This window comes from Balaenoptera acutorostrata, chromosome 11 (assembly GCF_949987535.1).
Source record: "Balaenoptera acutorostrata chromosome 11, mBalAcu1.1, whole genome shotgun sequence".
Taxonomy (NCBI): Eukaryota; Metazoa; Chordata; class Mammalia; order Artiodactyla; family Balaenopteridae; genus Balaenoptera; species Balaenoptera acutorostrata.
In genome coordinates, this window is record NC_080074.1 from 60,584,124 (window position 1) to 60,606,804 (window position 22,681).

Genomic DNA, 22,681 nt, shown 5'->3' on the forward strand with positions numbered 1-22,681 from the left:
GAGGAGTTAGCTCGGAGGAGGCATTTGGGGCTGGGTGAGATCTGGCCAGCCATTTGGTCCTCAAGTTGGATGGCACCGCAGCAGGGCCAAGGCCTGAGTTGCCGCTAGGGTTTTGTGGAGAATCCCCCGGTCGCCAGATTGGAGCGGAGAGCACGGCGCCGCTGGCCTGGGGAGCCGGGGAACCAGCGGCCGAGGTTGGGGGCACCCGAGCCGCTGGGACCGCCAGGGCGGGGCGGAGGGCGTTGCGGCCTGGGAAAGCCTGCGCGGCAAGCGCCCTGCGGCCGGGCCCAGAACGGCCGCCAGGGAGCGCTGCGGGCTCCCGCTCCCGCCCCCTGGTAGGCGGGGCTGCGCTCTCCCCGCAGCCGCCGCCGCAGCCGCCGCCTGGGCCGCCCCGTGTCCCCGGTGGAGCCGCCGCCGCCGCCGCCGGGAGCTCGATGCGGACGGAGCCCGGGCCGGGCCATGGGGATCCTCAGCATCACGGACCAGGTCAGCCCTCCTGCCCTTGCTCGCTTCCTCCTTCCAGGGCCCGACGCCGTCGCCACGCGAGCCCGGGGATGTGCGGCCTAGGCTGGGCCCGAGCCCGGGGCTCCCGCCCCGCCCCACGCCGCGCTCCCCTCAACCAAGCCGGTGTCCTTGGGGGCCTGGTGACCGGCGGAGACACCGCGGAAGCCCCCTGCGGCCAGGACCCCAGAGCGGAGCCCCTCCAGCGTCGCCCCCCCTCCCCAAACCCGGTGTCCCCCACCCCACTCCCCGGTTCCGTTCCGGCCCGCTCCCTGAAAACCGGTTCTCCCTGCAGCCGCCCCTGGTCCAGGCCATCTTTAGCCGAGATGTGGAGGAAGTGCGTTCCCTCCTCTCGCAGAAGGAGAACATCAATGTGCTGGTGAGTTGAGATCAGGGAGGATAGCGAGCCGGTAATCTGGGCCCTGGTGTTCAGGACCCCTCCCCACCAATGGGGCGGCTCCGTGTTTCCTCGGCTCGGGTGAGGCCGCAGCTCTTTCCACCCTGGGATGGGCGACTGCTCTACATTTGGGGATGGAGAGCAGGTCAGGCTTAGAGCAGAAACCAGTAGGGCTGAGGATGCCCAGAAACGGTGTTCTCTTCTGAACCATCCGTGTCTGCAGCGCCTCCACCCCTCCTGGCAGAAGGAGACTGCTTCGCGGGCCGTGGCGCCGACCCCCTGACTCCACCCTCCCTCGGTGCTTGCTTTGACCTAGGACTGGGGTTTAGGAGGCTGCAGAACCTGTGGGAAGAGGTTGTGGGGAAAGGCCTGGAGCACGAAGACTTGGGCTTGGGTCCTGGAACGCACCCCTACAGCTGCTCCTCTTCTCTGCCTTCCTAGGACCAAGAGAGGCGAACCCCACTGCATGCTGCTGCCTACGTAGGCGATGTCCCCATCCTCCAGTTGCTACTGATGTCAGGTGAAAGTGGGGAGCTGGAAGGTGTGGCAGCTAGGGAGGGGACCTGAGGGAGGAGCCTTTTTGTCGTATCCAAGGATTGTCCTCTGGTGCTTGGTCCAGGCAAGCTACCGTCTCCATCCAGATTCCCCGGCCTGATTACTGGCTTTCTTCCCCACCTGCTCTCCACCTTCCACCAAAAGAGCATATTATATCCCCACAGGTGCTAACGTCAATGCTAAGGACACACTGTGGCTGACCCCTCTTCATCGTGCTGCTGCCTCCCGAAATGAGGTACTGGCCTCCCACCTCTTTTCTCCCTTCCAAAGAGGATGAGTTGGTTAAAGGTTGGAAGATAAGGGTTGGAGAGCCTTAGTCCTCTGCCCTACAAGTTGGTCTATCCCCACATCCGGAGGAGACCAGACCTTGGCCCCTTCCTCCTACTCCTAGAACTGGCTGGTAAGGGGGAGCTGAGTGTTGCTAGCTGATGTGACGTCAGGGGAGAGCTTAACACTGGGCTGGCAGACTGCAGGGGGCCCTGCTGCCAGGCCTTAGTGACTCATCCCTCCCTGGGGGGCCACCATGGAGTCTGATCCCCCTCTGGGCACTGAGATTTCTTTCCTTGTGATGGAGGGATGGGGGTAGTGATTTGTTGCATCCCTGCCCCTCAAGCAGCATGAAAGTTGACACCATGAGGATCAAACGTGCCTCATCAGTTGGGTCCCTCAACCCTGAAGAGCGGGAAAAGATGACCTTCTTCTTGGCTTGGCAGTCACTTCCCTGGCTCCAGCCACCAGAGGGAGGGACTGAGGCCAATGGGAATGGGGTGGGTGGTGAATAGGAGGGGCATTTTAGCCTGGGTTTTGGAGAGGAGCCAGTATCTGTTTGCTTACCTAGGTAATGGAAATGATTCTGATGCGTATGGAAGGGCTGAAGGGGGGTATCTGGGGATTAATGTAGCGGGAGCATTTATCTTTCCTAAAAGTGGTGGTGGATTGGGATCCTCTACATGTGTGGATTCGCTTGGTAGTGGCTGTATATATGGGTGAAGATTTTCAGGGTTTGGGTTATGAACGATACCAGGTGGCTTGAGGAAGAGATCCACCTTTTCCTCAGCAAGGGAGGGAAGATTTTAAGCTCTAAGAAGTTCCAGAAGATGGAAAGTAGGTATTGAAAGGCTAGGTATGTTGGAAAAAATAAGGAGAGACTCTGTGCTGGGGGAGTGGGGAGATGGGGTCACATGTGCTGTGCTGACCTATTCGCCCCCCCCCCATTTCCTGTTGGTTTACCTCCTGCTCCCCCTCTATCTTCTCTTATCCCCTGCCCCTCAACAGAAGGTGCTGGGACTGCTGCTGGCACATTCAGCAGATGTGAATGCCCGGGACAAGTTGTGGCAGACACCATTGCATGTGGCTGCCGCCAACCGGGCCACCAAGTGTGCTGAGGCTCTGGCACCATTACTGAGCAGCCTCAATGTGGCTGACAGGAGCGGGCGCAGTGCCCTGCACCACGCAGTGCATAGTGGGCATCTGGAGGTGAGGACCGCTCTAGTCCACGCCCAGCCTCGTGCCTTTTTCCTTCCCTTCCTGCTCACCTTCCCCTGCTTCCAGGCCATTAGGCCTGGGGAGCAGCAGCCCGGATGATTATATAAACATCTGGGCTCAAGCACCACATGAATGGTTGGGTTAGATGGAAATTCTTGACTTGGACCTCAGGAGGGTGATAAAGCCTCTGAAGCTGCATGGAAAATGTTTGCATACATGGTTTTTTCTGAAGTGAGAGTCCCTGTCTTTCAGCACATTTAGAAGACTTCAAAAGAGTTTAAAAACCACCACATTACCTGAAGAGACTCCCTTAAGTTTACCTCAAACTTCCAGATCTATCTGGGATCTCCTTAGTGCCCGCTTTCTCTGTTCCCTCTAGTTCTCCAGACTGTTCTGCCCAAGAACAGAGACATTAGGCTGCCTCAGCCTTTTCAGGTGCTAAGGGCTCTGCTCTTAGGTATGTTGAAGGCATGAACCTGGCTCTAAACAGGTGTCTTTCATGTCCTGAAACAGACGGTGAACCTGCTTCTCAGCAAGGGAGCCAGCCTGAACGTCTGTGACAAAAAGGAGCGGCAGCCTCTGCACTGGGCGGCTTTTCTTGGTGAGAAGAGAATCACTCACGGGGAGAGCAGGATTTGGGACTCCTAGGGCAGGGACGGAGAGAGGGGTGCTCAGGGCCCTAGAGTTCACCCTCCACCTCCTTGAGAGCGTGCTCTCTTTTCCCAGGGCATTTGGAGGTCCTGAAACTGCTGGTGGCACGGGGAGCAGACCTTGGCTGCAAGGACCGCAAGGGCTATGGGCTGCTCCATACAGCTGCTGCCAGTGGCCAGATTGAAGTGGTGAAGTACCTGCTACGGATGGGGGCTGAGGTCAGGGTGCTGAGCACGGGGGCTGGGGGAAAGGGCAGGGAGCTGGAGGTCGGAGTCTGTTAGGGAGATAGGAAGGCACTGGGATTGCTGGTGTGGTTTGGGGAGGTCGGGAAGATGTGGTGAGAGGATCTGAACAATGCTTATCTTAAGCAGTAGTGCCCCCAGTCTTTGGGTCCGGAACCTGAGGGGTCTGAGGCAGTCGTTGGATTTCTGGGATTCTCTAGGCTATCTGTGCTGGCTTCCACTTTGTTTAAACTGGTATCTCTCTTATCCCCTTACCCTCACCCCTGGAAACCCAGATTGATGAGCCCAACGCTTTTGGAAACACAGCTTTGCACATCGCCTGCTACCTGGGCCAGGATGCTGTGGCTATCGAGCTGGTGAACGCAGGAGCCAATGTCAACCAGCCAAATGACAAGGGCTTCACACCACTGCATGTGGCTGCGGTCTCCACCAATGGCGCGCTCTGCTTGGAGCTGTTGGTCAATAACGGGGCTGATGTCAACTACCAGGTGCCTGAAGGGATGAGTCTGAGACCAGTGGGGAGAGGGGCCTGGCTCTGGGGGTGCTGACCATATCTTTTGCTCTGGATAACTCTACGGGGAATGGTCCGCTTGCGTCCTGGGTTGATCAGTCCTTCCCAGGAGCCCAGGAGAATGTGGGCTGAGAAGATGTCCATATGATCACCCCGTCCTCAGAGACGTGTCCTTTGGAAGGGGGAACAGGGCACTCTCCATGCTTTGCACTAGAGAAGAAAAAAAATGCCATGTTTCCACAGAGCAAAGAAGGGAAAAGTCCTCTGCACATGGCTGCCATCCATGGCCGTTTCACCCGCTCCCAGATCCTCATCCAGAATGGTATGGACCTGGAAGACTTTGTGATCTCTTCTCCCCCCTCAGAGAACTCATCCCTAGAAACACCTTTTCTTCCTCATTCCACCCCCCACCCCATCTTCCAGTCAGGATGGGCACCTGAAGCTCTGAGCAAGGCACCTGTGGAAATGGCCCTGCTCTGCCTGCCCGGCCCCCTCAGGCTGACAAACGAGATAACATGTGTAGAAGGCTTAGCCTGGCCCCTGGCACGTAACGAGCACTCAGACGGTAGCTAACTAGTGTGAGTGGTCTGAAGCCAAAGGTCTGAGTGTGTGGGTGTGCGTCCCCCCTTTCAGGCAGCGAGATTGATTGTGCCGACAAATTTGGGAACACGCCACTGCACGTGGCCGCTCGCTACGGACACGAGCTGCTCATCAGCACCCTCATGACCAACGGCGCGGATACCGCCCGGTGAGTCCGGACCCCTGACCCCACTTCCAGGCTGCCTCAGATCTAGGCTGGTGGTAGGCCACAGAAAATAGGTCTGCATCTGGTCCCTCCTTGACCCGAGGACTGAGTCCCTCCCCTTCTCCCCAGGCGTGGCATCCACGACATGTTCCCCTTGCACTTAGCTGTTCTCTTTGGATTCTCTGACTGTTGTCGTAAGCTTCTTTCCTCAGGTATGAGCTGACTGGTTCAGGGGTTGGGCAGGTGGGCAGGAGAGCAGAGGCCTTTCCCAGCTCTGCTCAGAGCCCTCAGATGGGATCTGTGGCTGTTCTGCCCCTTCAGGTCAGCTGTACAGCATTGTATCCTCACTCAGCAATGAGCACGTGCTTTCAGCTGGGTTTGACATCAATACACCTGACAACCTTGGCCGTACCTGTCTTCATGCTGCTGCTTCTGGAGGGTGAGTTTTCTTCCCTCTGTCTCAGGCCTTGAGAAGGAGGCTGGGCAGGGGTCTGGGCCCCTTCTTCTTTCCTGCCCAGAGCTCCCCCACCTCACAGTGAGAGCAGTGGCAGCAGAAAGGGCTGTCCAGTTCCATCCTCCTTCAGCCCCTCCCTGGGGAGAATCCTGTGGCTTCTCCTTGAGCCCTCTTTCTCTCCTTAACCTGCATCCTCCTTCCTTTTAGGAATGTTGAATGTCTTAATTTGCTGTTGAGCAGTGGAGCTGACTTGAGGAGGAGAGACAAATTTGGAAGGTGTGTTAATGTGCAGGAGTATATATACATAAGGAACATCCGATCAGAGAGACAAGTGATGGAGGGCGGGGTGGGGAGTTGGAGACTAAGTGAGGAGAATATTACAAAGCAGCTTTTGGCTGCACATCTGGTTGCATTTGGATCTGCCCCTGATTCTTTTACCCACCCTCCTTCGCTTCTCCCCAGGACCCCACTGCACTATGCAGCCGCCAATGGCAGCTACCAGTGCGCCGTCACACTGGTGACCGCTGGGGCAGGCGTCAACGAGGCCGACTGTAAAGGCTGCTCTCCCCTCCATTATGCTGCCGCCTCCGACACCTACAGGAGGTGAGGCGCCCACTTTGCTCTACTCAGCCCCACTCTCCTCCCTGAGCGCCCCCCAGACTTCTTCACTCTCCTCCCCCAGGGCGGAGCCCCACTCACCTTCCAGCCACGATGCTGAAGAGGACGAGCCACTGAAGGAGTCCCGAAGGAAGGAGGCCTTCTTGTGAGTAGCCGAGGAGACCCCTGGGGTGCGCTTTCCCAGCAGTGTCGACTCTGGTCCTGTTATTCTCCCACCACCACCCGGCTGCTGCTTTGCACCCAGAGTTTGGTCCTGGACCAAGCACTGTGGGTACAGACAGAAGTAGGAGACATAGTTCCTTCCTTCAAGGAATGGATGGTCTTCTTGAGGAGGTCAGGAAAGCTAAACACAAATTCATTTGTTTATTCCACAAGCATTAATTGAGTATTTACTTAATAGGTACCAAGTACTGTGCTGGGTGGTAAGGATAAAAGATGAATTACCCCAAGTTTCTGTATTGTATACATTCTAGTGTAAGATGTTAATAATAGGGGAAACTGGGTGAGGAATATATGGAAACTCTGTATTATCCTCACAATTTTTCTGTAAGTTTAAGACTGTTATAAAGGGTTTATTTTTTTAAAAAAAAGATATTTAAAATCCAAGAGGCTCAACTATGTGACCTTTGGCAAGTAACTTAACCTCTCTGTGCCTCAGTTTCCTCAACCATAGTAGGGATAAGAATAATAGCTACCTCAAAGGATCAGTATGAAGATTAAGTGATTTAATACACGTGAAGTGCTTAGAACAGTGTTTGACACATTGTAAGTGTTAAATGCTGTATTAATATTTCTACTAGTACAACTACTACTGAGCTGTAAGAGTGGTGCCAGGGGAATAGAGGGGAGGAGGCACCTAACTGGGAAGTTTGGGGAAGGCCTCCCAGAGAAGAGGATTCTGGGAGCAAGTATGAGATGAGTAGGCCTTTTCCGATGGGCTGGGAGGAGGAGAAGGCAGGGGTCAGTATGCCTGGAGGTGGGGGGAGAGTGTGTCGATCACAGGTTGGTAACTGATAACTGTGCTCCAGGTTCTCTAGGAGAGCATTCAAGGGATAGAGGAGGGCGTTGAAGCAAGAGTGGTTCAGGGCAGACCTGGAGGTGGTAGGTCTGGGTCTGGGCTTGAATGGGCAGGAGTTAGCCTACCAAGAGTGGGGGATGGGTGTTGGCCAGCTAGGCCTGGAGGGGCTCCCTTGCCCTCTCCTCTGCTCCTCCCAAACTGTGCCCTCCCTGGCTGGGCCTGTCCCCTCCTCACAGTCTACTCCTGTCCCCCAGCTGTTTGGAATTCTTACTGGATAACGGTGCAGACCCCTCCCTGCGGGACAGGCAGGGCTACACAGCCGTGCACTATGCAGCCGCCTATGGCAATAGACAGAACCTCGAACTGGTACGTGTGGGACCTGGCCTGGGGGAGAGGAGCAGGGCAGGGCACAGCACACAGTCTACTTTTGTATCTGTGGATTCTCAAACCAAGGGGTGGTTGAATCAAATGTGGTCTCTAGATCCAGGGGCTTTGGGGATTGCTGTGGGTGGGGTCAAGGGGTAATATCTTGGGAATACCAGAACCTCAGCACCTACTATTCTGTCCATTGCAGCTCTTAGAAATGTCCTTTAACTGCCTGGAGGATGTAGAGAGCACCATTCCAGTCAGCCCTTTGCACTTAGCTGTGAGTCCCAGGTCTTTTCCTCTTGCCTTCCTTGTCCCTACCTGCCCCAGGCTGGCACACAGGTATAAAAGCACGTGTGAATCCGTCCTTGCTTCTGCCTTCTTGTGGGGATGTCGCAAGCAGGCAGTGGTCTGGAGAGGGGCCCGAGGAGCTCACGGGGAGGCCTGTTGCCTGGAGTCTCCCTGTGGGCCCCAAGAACAGAGTGGGGACAGTGTCCCGAGCTGTATCCATTGGTTGCCTGCACCCCTCCAGGCCTACAACGGTCACTGTGAAGCCCTGAAGACACTGGCCGAGACGCTGGTGAATCTGGATGTAAGGGACCACAAGGGCCGGACCGCGCTCTTCCTGGCCACTGAGCGAGGCTCCACTGAGTGTGTGGAGGTGCTAACGGCCCATGGCGCCTCTGCCCTCATCAAGGAGCGCAAGCGCAAGTGGACACCCCTGCACGCTGCTGGTGAGTGCGCCCTTTGAGCTGCTCCCTCCCCTTGCCACACCAGGCCTCCTCCAAGACTGGTCCCCAGATCCCTCCTGAACCCTGAGGGGACTGGGGTTGGGATGGAGTAGGGCGAGGAAGATGGAAACCGCAAGTCGACACTCGTAGCCTCCTATCCCCCAGGATTTCTCCCTGCCCCATGTCTTCCCATAACCTCCACCCTTCACCTGGCCTTCTTGCCCCGACCATGCCCTGACACAGACCCCCTTTTCTCCTAGCTGCCTCTGGCCACACTGATTCCCTGCACTTGCTGATCGACAGTGGGGAAAGAGCTGACATCACGGATGTCATGGATGCCTATGGACAGTGAGTGTCGGCCAGGGGTGGGGTGCAGGGTTCCCATCCCTGCCAGGCCCTCACCCTTTTCTTGCCCCCTCTGTAGAACCCCACTGATGCTGGCCATCATGAATGGCCACGTGGACTGTGTACATCTGCTGCTAGAGAAAGGATCCACAGCTGATGCTGCTGACCTCCGGGGCCGCACTGCCCTCCACCGTGGGGTGAGTGAGCTCCTGGGTGGGGTCACTCACAGAAGGGCCTGGACGTGGGAGCACAACAGTAGGACATCAGGTTGTCTAGCACGTGGGCCAGGATCTTGTGCCCAGGGTCTTAGTGGGCCTTACTGTATTTGCTCCAGGATGAGTTATCTGACATCCGCAGCTGATCTCCCTGATTACCTTGCTCTGTAATCACATACAGCCACCTGCTCACCACCCAGACTCTGCCCCAGGGTACCCAGCTGGCCCTGTCCTGTTGAATAATGATGCCACGACCTGGTCCTTCTCCACCATCACCTGTCCTAAAGCTGCCTCCTCCTCATCCCACGGGATTCTTTGACTCAGTCTCCCACTACAGAAGGCCAGGATTAACTCTCACCATCCTGATTGTCAGTTGGCACAGAGTCAGGGAAGGAGATGCTCATCCCTAACACTTAGAATCATTGTTGTAAAGACGAGGATTGGAACCCTGGAATTGGGTCTTACTCCTGGGCCAGCCCCAGTGACTGGCCATTGGAAAGGGAGTTTCAGCCACACCCTCATGTCACCCACAGGCGGTGACTGGCTGTGAGGACTGCCTGGCTGCCCTGCTGGACCACGATGCGTTTGTGCTGTGCCGAGACTTCAAGGGCCGCACGCCCATTCATCTGGCCTCAGCCTGTGGCCACACTGCAGTACTGCGGACCCTGCTGCAGGCTGCCCTTTCCACAGACCCCCTGGATACCGGGGTGGATTACAGCGGATACTCGCCCATGCACTGGGCCTCCTACACTGGTGTGGCTCTGGGGCCTTTGTAGGCACAGCTATGTGTGTGGGGCGTAGGGGAGGGCAGACGAGGACTAGTGGGTTAAGGGAGGGACCTGGGTTGCTCTGGATCTGGAAGTAGAATGGAGTGTTGAGAGATGGGACAGGACAGATGGAGGGGACTTTGTTGTCATTTCTCTCCATCACCACTCTTCCTTCCTCATACCCAGGACATGAAGATTGTCTGGAGTTGTTACTTGAACACAGCCCGTTTTCATACCTGGAAGGAAACCCCTTCACTCCTTTGCACTGTGCAGTGTAAGTCCCTTCCTACACCTCAGCCCCACTCAGGGGTCTGTGACCTGGGCTTAGGACAGGCGGTCTATTTCCCCTGCCCCTCTTGCTGACCCTTCCTCTTCCCCCAGAATTAATAACCAGGACAGCACCACAGAGATGCTGCTGGGAGCTCTGGGTGCCAAGATTGTGAACAGCCGAGATGCCAAAGGACGGTGAGTGGCGGGAGGCTTGGGGAGAAGCCTGCGTTGCCTCTGGCTCCCTCTTGCTGCTCAGGAGAGAAAGGGCCTTCCCTGTTTCACCCTGCCCTGACCCCCTCCCCACAGGACCCCTCTTCACGCCGCTGCCTTCGCGGACAACGTCTCTGGGCTCCGGATGCTGCTGCAGCATCAAGCCGAGGTGAACGCCACTGACCACACTGGCCGCACTGCGCTCATGACGGCGGCTGAGAATGGGCAGACCGCTGCTGTGGGTGTGTAGGGGCCGCGTGTGGAAGGGAGGTGCTCCCCTGGGTTTTCGCAAGATGGGTCAGCCCTGCCTGTGGGGTTTAGGAGGCAGGAGGCATGTCTTTGGATGTTTCACCCTCTGCAGATGGGATGCAAAGGATATGCAGATAGGAGGGTGCAGAGCCAGGCCAGCACGGCTCTGGAAGGGAGCGTCAGCCCCCTCTGCCTCCTTTCTCTTGTAGAATTTCTGCTGTATCGAGGGAAGGCAGACCTTACTGTGCTGGATGAGAACAAGAACACTGCCCTCCACTTGGCCTGTAGCAAGGTACCACCGGCAGTGCGGGTGGGGCTGTGTAAGGGGCAGGGCCTGATGAAGGGGCTGGGCCTGGTGATTGGAGAGAGGGCCCGGTGGAAGTCAGGATTGTCCAGACTGTCTGACTGGTGGGATAGCTTTCTGTCCTCCTGCTACCCCCTCAGCTCCTATTGTCATGCTTCCACTTCACAAGTCTTCACTCTCTGTCCCTCTCCCTCAGGGCCACGAGAAATGTGCCCTCATGATCCTGGCAGAAACCCAAGACCTTGGCCTTATCAATGCTACCAACAGTGCGCTGCAGATGTGAGTGCCCTGGGGAGGGGGCTCTTGGCTGGGGGGCGGGGGGCGGGAGAGGTGGGTGAGGAAGTTGCCGCCCATGTTCCAGGGGCCCTCTGGAACTCACAGTGTTCACTCAGCAGCGTTGCGACTCTGGCTGAGGGTGGAAGGCAGCTTGCCATTGCCCCGACTTCATGCTCCTTCTTCTTCCTTTCTTCCAAGGCCCCTACACATTGCCGCCCGGAATGGTCTAGCTTCTGTGGTGCAGGCCCTGCTGAGTCGTGGGGCCACAGTGCTGGCTGTGGATGAAGAAGGTGGGTGGGGTCTGGAGCCCTCTGCCCTTCCGGGCTTTGGGGTCAGGGACGTTCTTCAGGAGGTGACTTCTTAAGCTTGCTGGTTAATAAACTGGATTTTCTTCCCAAGGGAACTCTTCAGAGCAGGGACCCAACACCGATACGCTAGAGTCTCTGAGGGGAGTCTGACGGAACTAGGTGGAGCCAGCAGGGCCCTCAGGAAGACCTCCTGCACACCTCAGCCTCCCAGCCTCCTGTCCCCCAGGCTGGCTCTGCTCTTGACCCCACACTGGGACAGTCTGCCTGTCAGCCTCCCTGGGCCCTTATAGCCCTTGAGTTCTGACCATGCTGGGTGCTTGCCTGCCTTGGCTCCCCTCCACAGATAAGAGAGCTCAGGGCCCAGGGGCGGGTGGATGGGGACCCAGAGGTACAGGACCCCGGGGCTCAGTTCTCCCCTTTGCTCTGCAGGTCACACCCCGGCATTGGCCTGCGCCCCCAACAAAGATGTGGCAGACTGCCTGGCCTTGATCCTTTCCACCATGAAGCCTTTCCCACCCAAGGACGCTGTCAGTCCTTTCAGCTTCAGCCTGCTCAAGAACTGCGGCATCGCAGCAGCCAAGACGGTGGGTGGCTGCGGCGCCCTGCCCCACGGGGCCTCCTGCCCCTACAGCCAGGAGCGGCATGGCGCCATTGGGTTAGACGGCTGCTACTCCGAGTAGCCCCCTCCCGTGTCCCTCCCCCTGCCGGTGGCTTGATATCTTATTCTATTTATTTAGAAAAAGTCTATACATTTAGGGCACTTTAAAGGAGAACACGACTGGGTTGGGGGGCGGAGGGGGGAAAAAAGCACTGGGGAGCAGCTGCTCACCCCTTTGCCACACTATCCTGGCCTGGCAGGGGTCTGGGACCAACAGGGAGCACCCCAGGCCCTTGGTACCCCCAGGGCAACCCCTTCTGCCAAGTGTCCCAAAATGATCGCTCGATGCCTGGCTCCCCCTCTCTTTTATCCCCTCTCTCCGTTCTCCCTTTCTGCTGCCAGCTGTCCCCACTCTTCCCGTTGACTCTCCTCTCTGTCCCCTTCCCCATGTCCCTGCCAGGCAGATCCCCACCTCTTCTTCCATACCCATCACTGCCTCCCTGCTTGGCCGGCCCCTCCATCCCCCCTCCATCCCCGCAGCAGTGAGAAGCCTTAATTTCTGGTACTGTGTGAGCACTCTGGGGGTGTCCCCCTCCCCCTTCAGGGGCAGCTAGCGGACGAGGGGGGAGGGTATTTAGCACTGGGGCCTGGAGCTTTTCCCCCACTTCTGTATCCCATCACCCCTAAAGTTCAAATGCAAAACACTTGAAGCAGCAACTACTGTACCTGGGCCCCAGTCCTGCACGCTCCCTGGCTCCTCATATGCAAATCAAGGGCTGGTTCTGCCCCCACAGCCTGCCCCGCCCTGCTTCCCTCCCCCTCCTGGCCTGGCCCCCTGACCACGCACTTTAACCTTGCTTCTTTCTTTTAACTTCTTTCCGGAGGGCAGAGCCTGTGGCCATTCCCTCTCTGGCTCTCCTCTCCCTTAACTTTGAGGCTTGTCATGAATTTTTAAGTAAGCATTTTATCCTTTAGGGGAAGAAACAAATTAATTTCCTGCCCATTTCAAAACCACAGCCCTAGTATGTCCTCTGTGTTTCAGGCATGTGTTTGCATGTGTGTGGAGGGAGGGACTGTGTTCTTCCTCCTGTGCCCCCCAATCCCACAGTTCCTCTGTGCCCCCTGTCTGCTGCCACCTTCTGTTATGTCCAAGAGTACCCACTGCCCCCAGTCAATCCTGATCTGAAGCCAAAGAGGGAGGGGCAGGGCAGACTAGGGACCGTGGCTACTCGGGGACCCAGGCTTCCCCTCCGGTGTGAGGATGAAGTTCTGATCCAGGGAGCGACAAGTAGATACTGAGGCTTGGTTCCTGCCTTCCCAGCAGTGGGGAGAGAAGGGATTGAGCTAAGGCCTGCACTGAGAAGATTCCCAGAAGTCGTACCCCAAAAGCCAAACTGGGCTGGAGTGAGGAGGGGGCAGTTTTCTCTCTAAATGTAGCATTGAATTTGGCCCTGGTCCCTTCAGACGCCCTGTCCATCCATCTCCTAGCTAAGCCTCCTGGACAGTTGGACCCGCTCCCTCAGCCCAGTGTTCCCTTCCTCACACTCAATACCTCAGCCAGGGGCCAAGACACAGAACTTGAATAGAGGTCATGCTCCCTCCACCCCCCCCAGCCCATCCTTGCCCAGTTTGGCTGCCATCAGTATTGTCCCCTGAGAACTGGACAGGCTTCGTTTACACAGTACAGGGCCTCCCCCTTGGGGGTCCCTCAGTCTCCTTCCCCCACCCGTGCTTGCTTTATTCATGATCTTACCCCCTTTTCAGTTGTGTCCGCTGCACGTCTTGCCACCCTTGCCAAGGGTGGGCTGAGGGGAGAGGGGCATCCCAGGGACTCCTCCCTCCCTAACAGATACCCTTAACCATACCTCATGCTGGTTTCCTGAAGCCTGGGGTGTTTGTCCAAGTCCTTATTCTTTTTGTCATGGTCCCTTTTTTATCCCCTCTCTGTGTCTTGCTTCCCCCAACGCTCAGTTCCTAAACCATTTCAAAGCTTCCAGATGACCATTATTGATGAGAAGGATTGTGCAGCTTTTAGTTTTTATTTTTGTTTTCAAAGCCAAAGGGCCTTGCAACGCCCCTCTCGCCCACCTCCCTTCGCACCCTGCCCTCCCCTGTACGACAATCAATGTGACCTCTCTTAAGGGCTGCAGCCCCCCACCTCCAGTCCTGCTGGTTCTGCAAAGCTTGCCCCTAACTTCAGTTCTCTCTCATAAAATCTTCCTGTTCCACCCCCTCCCTCTCATTTTGGTGCTGGGAATTAGGTGGCGGGGGGCAGGGGGAGCAGGGAGACGTGTCCTCCAGAGAAAACTCTTGGGGTTTCAGTCGTGTTCTCCTTTATCCATGTTCGGTGATGACAGGAGGAATCTGGGTATTTGTCAGGAGCCCCATTGTTTTGCTAGATGAGATTTCTGGTGGCTGCCCGTTCCCTGCTGCGCCTTCAGCACACCGTCAGCAGTGCTGGGGCAGGTTGCGGGGAGCCCTCTGTCCCTCCTCATGTGGCTGTGAGGAGGCCGGCAGGACGAGCAGCCTCCCCTCCTTATGCCAAAGGAAATCCCACACCCCACCCTGGGCTCCCCAGCCCCTAGTGTTTTTTTGAAGCATTTTGACCATTCTCATGGCCACTGCATATTTATTTTAATGTTAAGTTGTTGTTGTTGTTGTTGTTGTTTTTAAAAAGACCTCTTTGACTTAAACGGGTGTGGAGAAGTAAAGCAGGCAGAATGCCCCCCAATCTTAAGGGGGTAGGGTGGGGAGGAATCATCTCCTTCCCTTTGCCCTCCCTCTCCCCCTCCCCCTCTCCCCACTGCAGCTCTAAAGCACTTGCTTCAAGTAATAAGCACTTTTGAGAAAAGGCCTATTTTAAGTGAGGACCCTGGGAGCAGCCCCAGGTCCCAGCAAAGGAGACAGAGCGAGGGCTACGTAGGAGACAGGGAAACAGATGTGTGAATCAGAGGGCGAGATGAAAAAGAGCCAGTTTTTAGTTTCTGATTTTGGGGGAGATGTTTCTGGTTGGCCGGTGGCTTTGGTAGGGTTGTGTACTATCCTTCAGAAAGACAAATGGCACAAACTGTGGGTCCCAGCACGGACCAACAGGCCCGGGTCACTGCCACTGTCCAGCGGAGACTGACGGGCCACCTCCCCACCCCGCGGCCCCCTGAGCCATAGGACTGCTGAGAACCACTGAATGTACAGCCCAGGTTGGGGTAGGGAGCAGCCCCTGGGGGAGGGGGCTTCTCCTTTTGTTTGGTGCTGTGGGGGTGGGAGAGGTGAGACTGAGGGACTGCCACCCACCTAGACATGTGTTCCTTGGGGTGGAGGGGCTGAGGAGGGCTTACCTCCCTCTCCATCCCCAGCCGTGGCCCCTCTTCCTTCCTCATCCCTATCCGTTTTGACTGTAAGTCCAGCTCACCTTTGCCTTCAATATGTAACCAAAGGAAAACTCAATACTGTTTCCACCGCTGTCTGCCCACCCGAGCACCTTCCGACTCCCTGGACCTAGAAGGGGAGAGGAGGCGGGGCTGGGCCGGGGGTCGTGGGGCCAGAGCGAACGGTTCTGTAGCTGTGTGCCCCCAGAACCTCCTCTGGGGTCTTGGAGGGCGTCCTGGGAGGGGGCGTGGGGGCCAGGCAGGAGGGGCTGGGAGCAGGCATGCTCGGGACCTTGTGCACATGAGCGTGACTTCGTCCGAGTGACGCCGCTGACTGCCCCGGGGGGAGGCCCCTTCCTCCTTCCCTCTCCGCCATTTCTCACCTCTCCCCACACCCAGCGTTCATCCCCCACCTCCCCTTCCTACCGCAAAGGAAAATAGCCTTACAGACCCTAGCCCAGAACCCCTCCTCCTGGGGCACTCCAGTACGGGGCCCCAGCCCAACTAGTCTGCACCCCACCTTTGAAGAGGGAGGGATGAGGAGCAAAGCAGCCCCTTCCCCTCTGACCGTGGCGGCTCCAGCCCTCCTCGGCCTTGACCCAGGTTGGGCAAGGGCCGAGGTGAGGAATCTTTGAGGACCAAGCCCAGTGGTCTGGGAAGAGGGAGGTAGAGAGGGAAGGGTCTGACTTGGGGACCCCCTCCTCCCGACCCAACCCCTAGAGAAGCGACCAAATCCCAGAGATGGGAGGAAGCTGGGGTGGGGAGGGTCTGCTCCGTGAATTACTTGAAGGTACTGACTCCGAGGCTGCTGTTGCCCACTTAGGTGTGAGGGGGACACTGTCACTGCGTTTGGGAGGGCAGAGGGTGGCGGTGACGAGAGGGTCCACCCTTGGCCCTCGCTCACTCCTGCTAGGCCCTTTCCCTGGGGAGCCTAGCCTGGCCCTCCTGCCTCCATCCCTCACTCTGGGCACCCTCTCCAATTGCACTAAAGTAGCTGTGTGCCAGTCTTACCCCACGCCAGGGTGGGGTCTCTGCTTCCAGTCCTTTCTCCCCACTGCCTCTGCTCCCATCCCGGACAATCTCCTTGTTCCCCTGTATTCCTGGATAGCTCAGCTTTGTGTGTGTGTGTTTGGGGGGTGGGGGTGGGTTCTGGCTGGAGTGGGTTTGGTAGGGGCTTGGGAAGGGCTGGGGGAAAGATGGCGGATGAAAGTCTCCTACCCCCTTCCTCCACTCCAAGCCACAGAAGCCTGGGAGGGAGGGTGCCTACTCTCACTGCCGTGTGTCTTGCAGATGTGCCAAAACGGGGGTGGGTGGGAGGGGAGGGTGCCTGGCAGAGCAGCCCCCAGGGTGGCTCTCTCAAAGCAATACAGTTCCTCCTGCCTGGGGGACGGCAAGACAGGGGAGAGGGTTGGGTTGGGGACCTGGGGGTTCCCTGTGTACAGCTGTGTATATTCAGGGGTGTTCTCTGTCTGGTACCCGCTGTGGGCGTCCACGTGTGTGTGAACCTCCCCTTCCCCGTGCCCTGCATGACCTGTGATGCTGCAGACACCACCATCCTGTGTGCAAGGGTGCGTTGGGGGCACTGAGGGGCATGTCCCGTGTCCTGTTGCTCCCTCCACCCTGTGACCCATGTACTCGGTTGTAGGAAGTAAAGAGAACTGAGCACAATTCACTGGATTCTAGTGGAATCTTTCTCTAAGCAATGTTCCCCTTCCTGCCCTTCTCCCTGCCCTGGACTCACCTGTGGTGCTAGCGTTGGGGTCGGGGTGTGTTTCATGCTGGTGGGCAGCAATAAAGGGCAGACCTGCCCAGATGCCTGTATCCCCAGGGTGCTGAGGGCAGCAGGAAAAAGTGGGGACCTTGGTGCATTTGCCTCACCCCTCCCCTTCCTCTCTGGGCTAAAGCACAATGCTCTCCCCGCAGATGGATGCATCCTGCACCCTCCAGGCCCCTCCTCCCCATACCTGCTTTGAGCCCTCCTCCTGCCACATCCTGGTTTTCTATGCTGTTTTGGTGCAAGTACAACTGTCGTAGTCATGGCTTTGGGATGGGTTCTGTTTATTAAAATCCTATTGCTCCTACTGGCCCTGTGTCCCGCCTCCATTCCTGTGGTTGGGGGGAAGGAAGGGCAACCTGGACGCCTTTCCACTGGCCCCCATCAGCCATCAGAGACCAGAGGCCACAGCTGCTTCTCCAGCAGGGCTATGGTGAGCATGAGGCCGCCCCCCAGCAGCAGCCCCAGCCCCTGCAGTAGCACGTTGAGCGTAGGGAGGGGCTCAGGTGGACGAAGCAGGGCTGGTAGCTGAAAGAAAATAACAACATCAGGATCCTGGCCTAGTCTCTGCTCCTAAAACAGGAGAGGGAGATGTCAGCAACTCTCCCCAACCCAAGCTCTTCCACACCCGTGTTTCTCAGATGCTGGCGGGCCCATAGTCCAGCCACCCTTCCGGGGGGCCACAGGGGGAAGCAGAGGGACTGATACTTCCCTCTCCTCTACACCCACCCCGCTTCCCTTGGTTTCTCCGCACTACCCCACACCTCACCATGTCCACAAGGGCCACGTAGAGGAAGACCCCGGCAGTGACCCCAAACACCCAGGGAGTGAGGGGGACAGGGCCCAAACTGAGCCCCACCCCCAGGGCTGCACCCCCCAGTCCCAGGACTCCAGACACCAGGCTCAGCAGCAGCAGCCGCCGGAAGGGCAGCCCTGCCTGGAGCAGCATCGCGAAGTCACCTGTGGGGAGAGAGGACAGGGTAGGAGGGAGTACGCCAGGGCTGCCCTCACCCACGTCACCCGCCAGCCTCCAAGTTCCACCCCTTGGAGGTCTCTCCTTTCTGGAGTCGACCCCACTCCACTCCTGCCATTCCTACCCAGTTCATGGGGCAGCTCGTGGCAGAAGACTGCTACGGTGGTGCTGAGGCCACTGGAGAAGCCATCAGAGAAGGCAGCGCCTGGGTGGGCAGGATGGGAGGTGGTCAGTCTGGAAGAAAGCTCTCCCCGGAGGAGGCTGGGGCCTGCATTCCCTCTGTGGTCCTCCCATCCCCCCTGCTTCCTGGTAACCCTCTCCCCGCCCCATCCAGTAACTAGGAGGCCTACCCTCTCCCTCCCTCCCTCCCTCCCTTCCTCCCTTCTCCCCCCCCACCCCCCACCTCACACCTATGGCCAGCCCATCAGTGAGGTTGTGCAGACCATCCCCCAGGAGGACCATCCACGTGATATTGGTGCCACCGCCATCCTGACATCCATGACTGTGGCCTTGGTGCCCAGGAGGGGCCGGGACTGCTGGCGGCTGGCTGTCCTGCTCCCTCTGGCCCTGAGCCCCTGGCTCTGTGGGAAGGAGGAAAAGAGCAGTGTTGGTGGCTGCGAGTGAGAGCTGGGAGCCAGGGCCCGCTCTTCATGTCCTCCTCCGGTCACCTGGAGCTGCCTGCAGGGGCCGAAGCGCCATCCCACTGCCATCCTCCGGGTCCAGGTTTGGAGTTCTGAGATCCTTTCTTTTTCGCCGGCAGCATCTCTGAAATGGGAGGGTGTCCCTCCTGAGGGAGGAGGCAGCAGAGCCGGGGGCTAAGGAGCTGCCAGGCTGCCAGCAGGGAAGGTGAACACCTGGTCCCACCTCTGCCACTTGGGGATGTTCTCTGGCCTCTGCTCTCTTCCCAGGCTGGCACCTCTCTGTTTCTTTTTGACTTGAACTCAGGAGAGGAGGCCGTTTGGCCAGAAGTCCTGGGTCTATGCTGAGGAGCCCCAACCCACTCCCTGTTAGCTGTCAGGTCCTGCACAGTCAGGCAAACGTCAGAGCCAGGAGCGCACTTGGCCCCTCACCTCCTGGCTTGAGTGGCCAGTTCTTGGCTAGGACTCTGGTCTCGGCAGGAAGAGGACAAAAGGGTGTCACTCACTGGCTTGAGCCCTCGGCGCCGCAGAAGCCCTAGCATGTTCTCCAGGACGAAGAGCAGAAAGAGACCGCCAAGCACCGACAGTCCTGGTCCCAGGTCCTCCTCTGCCTGCCCACCAGGTCCAGCGTGCTGCCCTCCTTGCGCCTGACAGAGAGGCGGTCAGGGCAGACTCTGGAAGGCCCTGCACCTGACAGCATCCCCCTCCTGAGATGGCGGAGGGAGGTGGTGAGCCTTCACTCATAGGCTCTACTAGAAGGCAGCTGTGGGCTGAAGCTGGGGTGGGAGAGAGGATGTCCTATGACTGGGAACACACTGGCTCCATGGAGGCTGTCCACCCCTGGGGCAGGGGGACAGGAAAGGGGCTTCACGTACATGTGGCAGCAGGTGTAGCAGCGCGTCCCCACAAAGAGTGCCCACGGCCAGGGCCCCCAGGAAGCCCAGCAGGGGCTGCAACAGATGAGGTCCCAGGAGCCGCAGCAGCAGCAAGGAGAGGGGAGCAGGCAGGCTGAGCAGCAGGACTGCCAGGACGCTATGAACCAGGGCTAGGGAGGATCAGGGGCTGAAGTTAGGCACGGCTGAAAGGGAGGCCTTAAAGGAAATGCAAGGGGAGGCGGGACCCCAACGAACCCCCTTCCTTGGCTTGGGCCCCACTCCCTACAGGATTCAGGTGCCCCACCACTTGCTCTCCCCCACTGACCAGAGAGCAGATCCCCTGGGGGGGTTGGAGCTGGGACCCGGATGCAGACACGGCTGTCAATCTGATAAAGCAGGGCTGGACACAGCAGAGCAAACTGACGAGGGGTCAGAGGAGCAGCAGGGCTCAAGCCAAAATTGACCAGCAGCTGGGAGCCGTTCAGACACTAGGGAAGTGGAGTTGGAGGTCACACATTGGGGAATTGCTGAGAACTGTGACTCAGATCTTTAATGTCTGCCCTTCCATTGCATGGGCTCCTGGGTCTCTCCCAGGGTCCCCTTTGCTCACACTGGCAGGTGCATCAGGGACTCAGGACAGTTAGGTATAATCAGTGTGTGTTAATTATTAGTGAATATTCAAACCAATGCAAATATTCAGTTCAGTACAGATTGGGTGCTAGTGGACATTGCCATCATCTCCCTCCCTCCCAAGCCCCTGATGTCTTATTAATTTGGTGATGGAATTGGTTGGACAACTAGAGCCTTCCATTGCGGAATCTTAGAAGGGAAAAGAACCTAAAATGCCATCCAACCGTCCTCTCAGCAGCCCTGTCACTTGTTCAACCAGCCTTGGCTTGAATGCTTCCTGGGATGGGGTGCTCACCTCACCAGGCCTGTTTCAGGTTGGCTTTGGCTGCCCTCTGGTGTACATGGAACAAGTTCACCGACTTCCTGGATGAAGACAGCCATCTACCGCCTGCAGGCCGCATCTCCAGATAACCAGCCCCAGAGGCTACCTTGGGCTGCTTCTCTGAATTCTCTGCTTTGCCAAGTGTGGCTCCTAAACCAAGCCTTGAAGCTTGGGGTATGGGTTTATCTACTCTGAGCCCAGAGGGGACATATTTCACTACTGGAATAACATACCCTAAGATCACACCTGGATTTTTTTTTAAGTAACCATTTAAAATGACTGACTTTTTAAACATTTCAGGCCATCTAAATCCCATGGCTCCTTTCCCCTCGCTACAAATCATCAGACTCACATCCTCATTCAGATGGTCAGCCAGTGAATGGTCCAGCAGCAGAAGCCTGTGAAAGAGGCCCAGGCCCGATGGGGCTGGCCCATGGGGTGGTGCTGGGGCCTCGGTCTCCTCCAGGTCACCCCACCCAGAGGGGTGCAGAGGCAGCCCTGCCCAGATGTCCACACTCAGCTCGGGGTCCTGGGGCCTAGAGTGGATGGATAGCAAAGTCAGACTTACTCATGTTCTCTCAGAAAGGGGCCTTGAAAGGATATAATGAATCAGCTTCTGAAAAATCTGTAATTCCAGGAATCTGATTTTAGGAAGCCAGAGCTAGGCAACCGGAGGAGACTGATCCAAGTACTGAGAAGAGCTGGGGTGTGACATTTTGGGGTGGGGAGAGGGGTTAGTACCTGTGCGTGGAATTGTCTCCAGCTGGGGGTGTAGCCCGACCAGCTGGAGGCCCGTGGTGTCCCAGGCGAAGGGCCTGAACTCGGCCTAGCCCCAGGCTGTGGAGAAGCCTCGCTAGGCCCCCTGCAGTCAGCGTCCCATTCTCCCCATACAGGCCAAACAGCTGGGCCAGGTAATGGCTCTGCTCCTGCTCAGCAGGGCCCAGGTAGGGGGCTGAGCCCCCTACCCAGCCCAAGGCCACCCACACACACAGGCCAGCCAGCAGATGACTCACTGGGGGCCCCATTATTGGGGGGACAGGGTTAGAGGCTCTGGTTCCGGCTTCTACTCCCCCAGGAACATCCTGAGGACCGTGCCCTGGAAGAACAAGGAGGAGGGGCTGGGGCTCCTGCCCTGCTGTCCAGCCCAGGGCCCAGGGAGCCCGCACCCCTCACACCGCCCCCTCCTCGAACGCTGCAGCGGCAGCCTCCTTCCTTCCTCCCCATTGCCTCCTTCTGAGCAGCCTCTTGCTTGCCAGCTCCTAGAGCGCCTTCCCGGACCCAGAACCCTCCCCTCACCTGATCCGGAGCTGACCTGTCCCTGTCCCTCCCCTATCCCCCAGACCCCACCCCTCAACCTCACCCCACCTCTCTATCCCCCCTCAATCCCCAGGGCCTCACCCCCACTGGCAGTGTGAGAGCCGTCACCTCAGGTCCCCATGAGGCCTCGCTGTGGACACTTAGAGGTTCCTGGGTCGTGGAGGGGAGCCAGGCTCAGCCTCCAGCTGCCCAGGTAGATCGGAGGCCATGTCAGATAGAGGGCTGGGATGGACAAGCCCCCCTTCCTAGCCCACCTGCCTGGGGGCGGGGCCGCGGAGGTGCCAGTGTGGGAAGGCTTACATCAGAGAGGAGTTAATGGTTCACTGGTCTCTGGGGTGGGGGTCAAAGGTCAGTCTTGGCTGGGCCCCTGACTAGGGAGGGGCCACCCTCTGCCCGTGGAAAAGCCACATGGCCAAGGAGAACCAGGGCCTGGGCTTTTCTTCTCAATAATTTACACACCCCCCAACCCAGGTGGTACCGTCTTAGCCTCTCCCTGCCTATACTCCCACCTCACCTACCTTACATATGGCATCGGGCTTCATTCATCTCCAACCCCCATCCCCACATTCCCTGGGAAAGTTGGACCCAGGTGTCCCTAAGCTGGAGAGGAGGGTAAAGAAGCAGATAAGTGGCAACCCCAGATGCATGGGGAAGAAATTGTTTTTAGCACTTCCTCATCCCAGAAGAGTAAGAGCCAGAACTCTGGGAATCTATGACCACGAGAGGGGACGCTCTGGTGGGAAGAGGAAAGGAGTATCTGGGCCTCCTCGGATATCTGACCTGGCTTAAGGTTGGGGAGCACAGTCTGACTGGGGTGATTGGTCCAGGGGGTCGAGGTGGGCATTACCTGACAGCAGGAAACAGGAAGGACGCCCAGAGGAAGGGGGACACAGTCTTCTTGGTTCCAGCTGTGGGGGGTAGGCAGGCAGGCGGACAAGGGTCACCGGCAGGGAGGAAGCAGGGGAGGGGCA

At 57.8% G+C, this 22,681-nt stretch overlaps 2 protein-coding genes across 9 annotated transcripts; one reads left to right on the plus strand and one right to left on the minus strand.

Moving 5' to 3' along the window:
• The first annotated feature begins 328 nt into the window (after window positions 1–328).
• Window positions 329–17,259, plus strand: ANKRD52 (ankyrin repeat domain 52). 3 transcript variants are annotated; one of them, XM_057556498.1, is made up of 29 exons: window positions 329–486; window positions 797–880; window positions 1,340–1,418; window positions 1,618–1,688; window positions 2,729–2,929; window positions 3,452–3,539; window positions 3,665–3,807; window positions 4,107–4,319; window positions 4,586–4,664; window positions 4,976–5,090; window positions 5,217–5,299; window positions 5,409–5,526; window positions 5,749–5,817; window positions 6,004–6,144; window positions 6,224–6,304; window positions 7,432–7,543; window positions 7,752–7,823; window positions 8,076–8,277; window positions 8,535–8,622; window positions 8,699–8,816; window positions 9,368–9,587; window positions 9,788–9,875; window positions 9,983–10,066; window positions 10,178–10,323; window positions 10,540–10,622; window positions 10,831–10,913; window positions 11,109–11,200; window positions 11,648–11,802; window positions 17,105–17,259. In XM_057556498.1, the coding sequence occupies exons 1-29, from the start codon at window positions 460–462 to the stop codon at window positions 17,213–17,215; spliced, it is 3,246 nt and encodes a 1,081-aa protein (XP_057412481.1). In that variant the 5' UTR covers window positions 329–459; the 3' UTR covers window positions 17,216–17,259. The 3 variants fall into 3 exon arrangements, with proteins under 3 accessions (XP_057412481.1, XP_057412482.1, XP_057412483.1); XM_057556499.1 differs by lacking the exon at window positions 7,752–7,823; XM_057556500.1 differs by lacking the exon at window positions 2,729–2,929.
• On the minus strand, window positions 17,240–22,643 carry SLC39A5 (solute carrier family 39 member 5). Of its 6 annotated transcripts, none has more exons than XM_007179589.3 (13): window positions 22,558–22,638; window positions 22,229–22,310; window positions 21,792–21,860; window positions 21,135–21,489; window positions 20,746–20,929; window positions 19,767–19,929; window positions 19,442–19,611; window positions 19,073–19,213; window positions 18,597–18,693; window positions 18,339–18,509; window positions 18,053–18,133; window positions 17,725–17,915; window positions 17,240–17,483 (listed from the first exon to the last, which is right to left on the minus strand). In XM_007179589.3, the coding sequence occupies exons 4-13, from the start codon at window positions 21,416–21,418 to the stop codon at window positions 17,340–17,342; spliced, it is 1,626 nt and encodes a 541-aa protein (XP_007179651.1). In that variant the 5' UTR covers window positions 21,419–21,489; window positions 21,792–21,860; window positions 22,229–22,310; window positions 22,558–22,638; the 3' UTR covers window positions 17,240–17,339. The 6 variants fall into 6 exon arrangements, with proteins under 6 accessions (XP_007179651.1, XP_007179650.1, XP_007179649.1 ...); XM_007179588.3 differs by having other exon boundaries at window positions 21,792–21,895; XM_007179587.3 differs by lacking the exon at window positions 22,229–22,310 and having other exon boundaries at window positions 22,558–22,643.
• Between the last annotated feature and the right edge of the window lie 38 nt (window positions 22,644–22,681).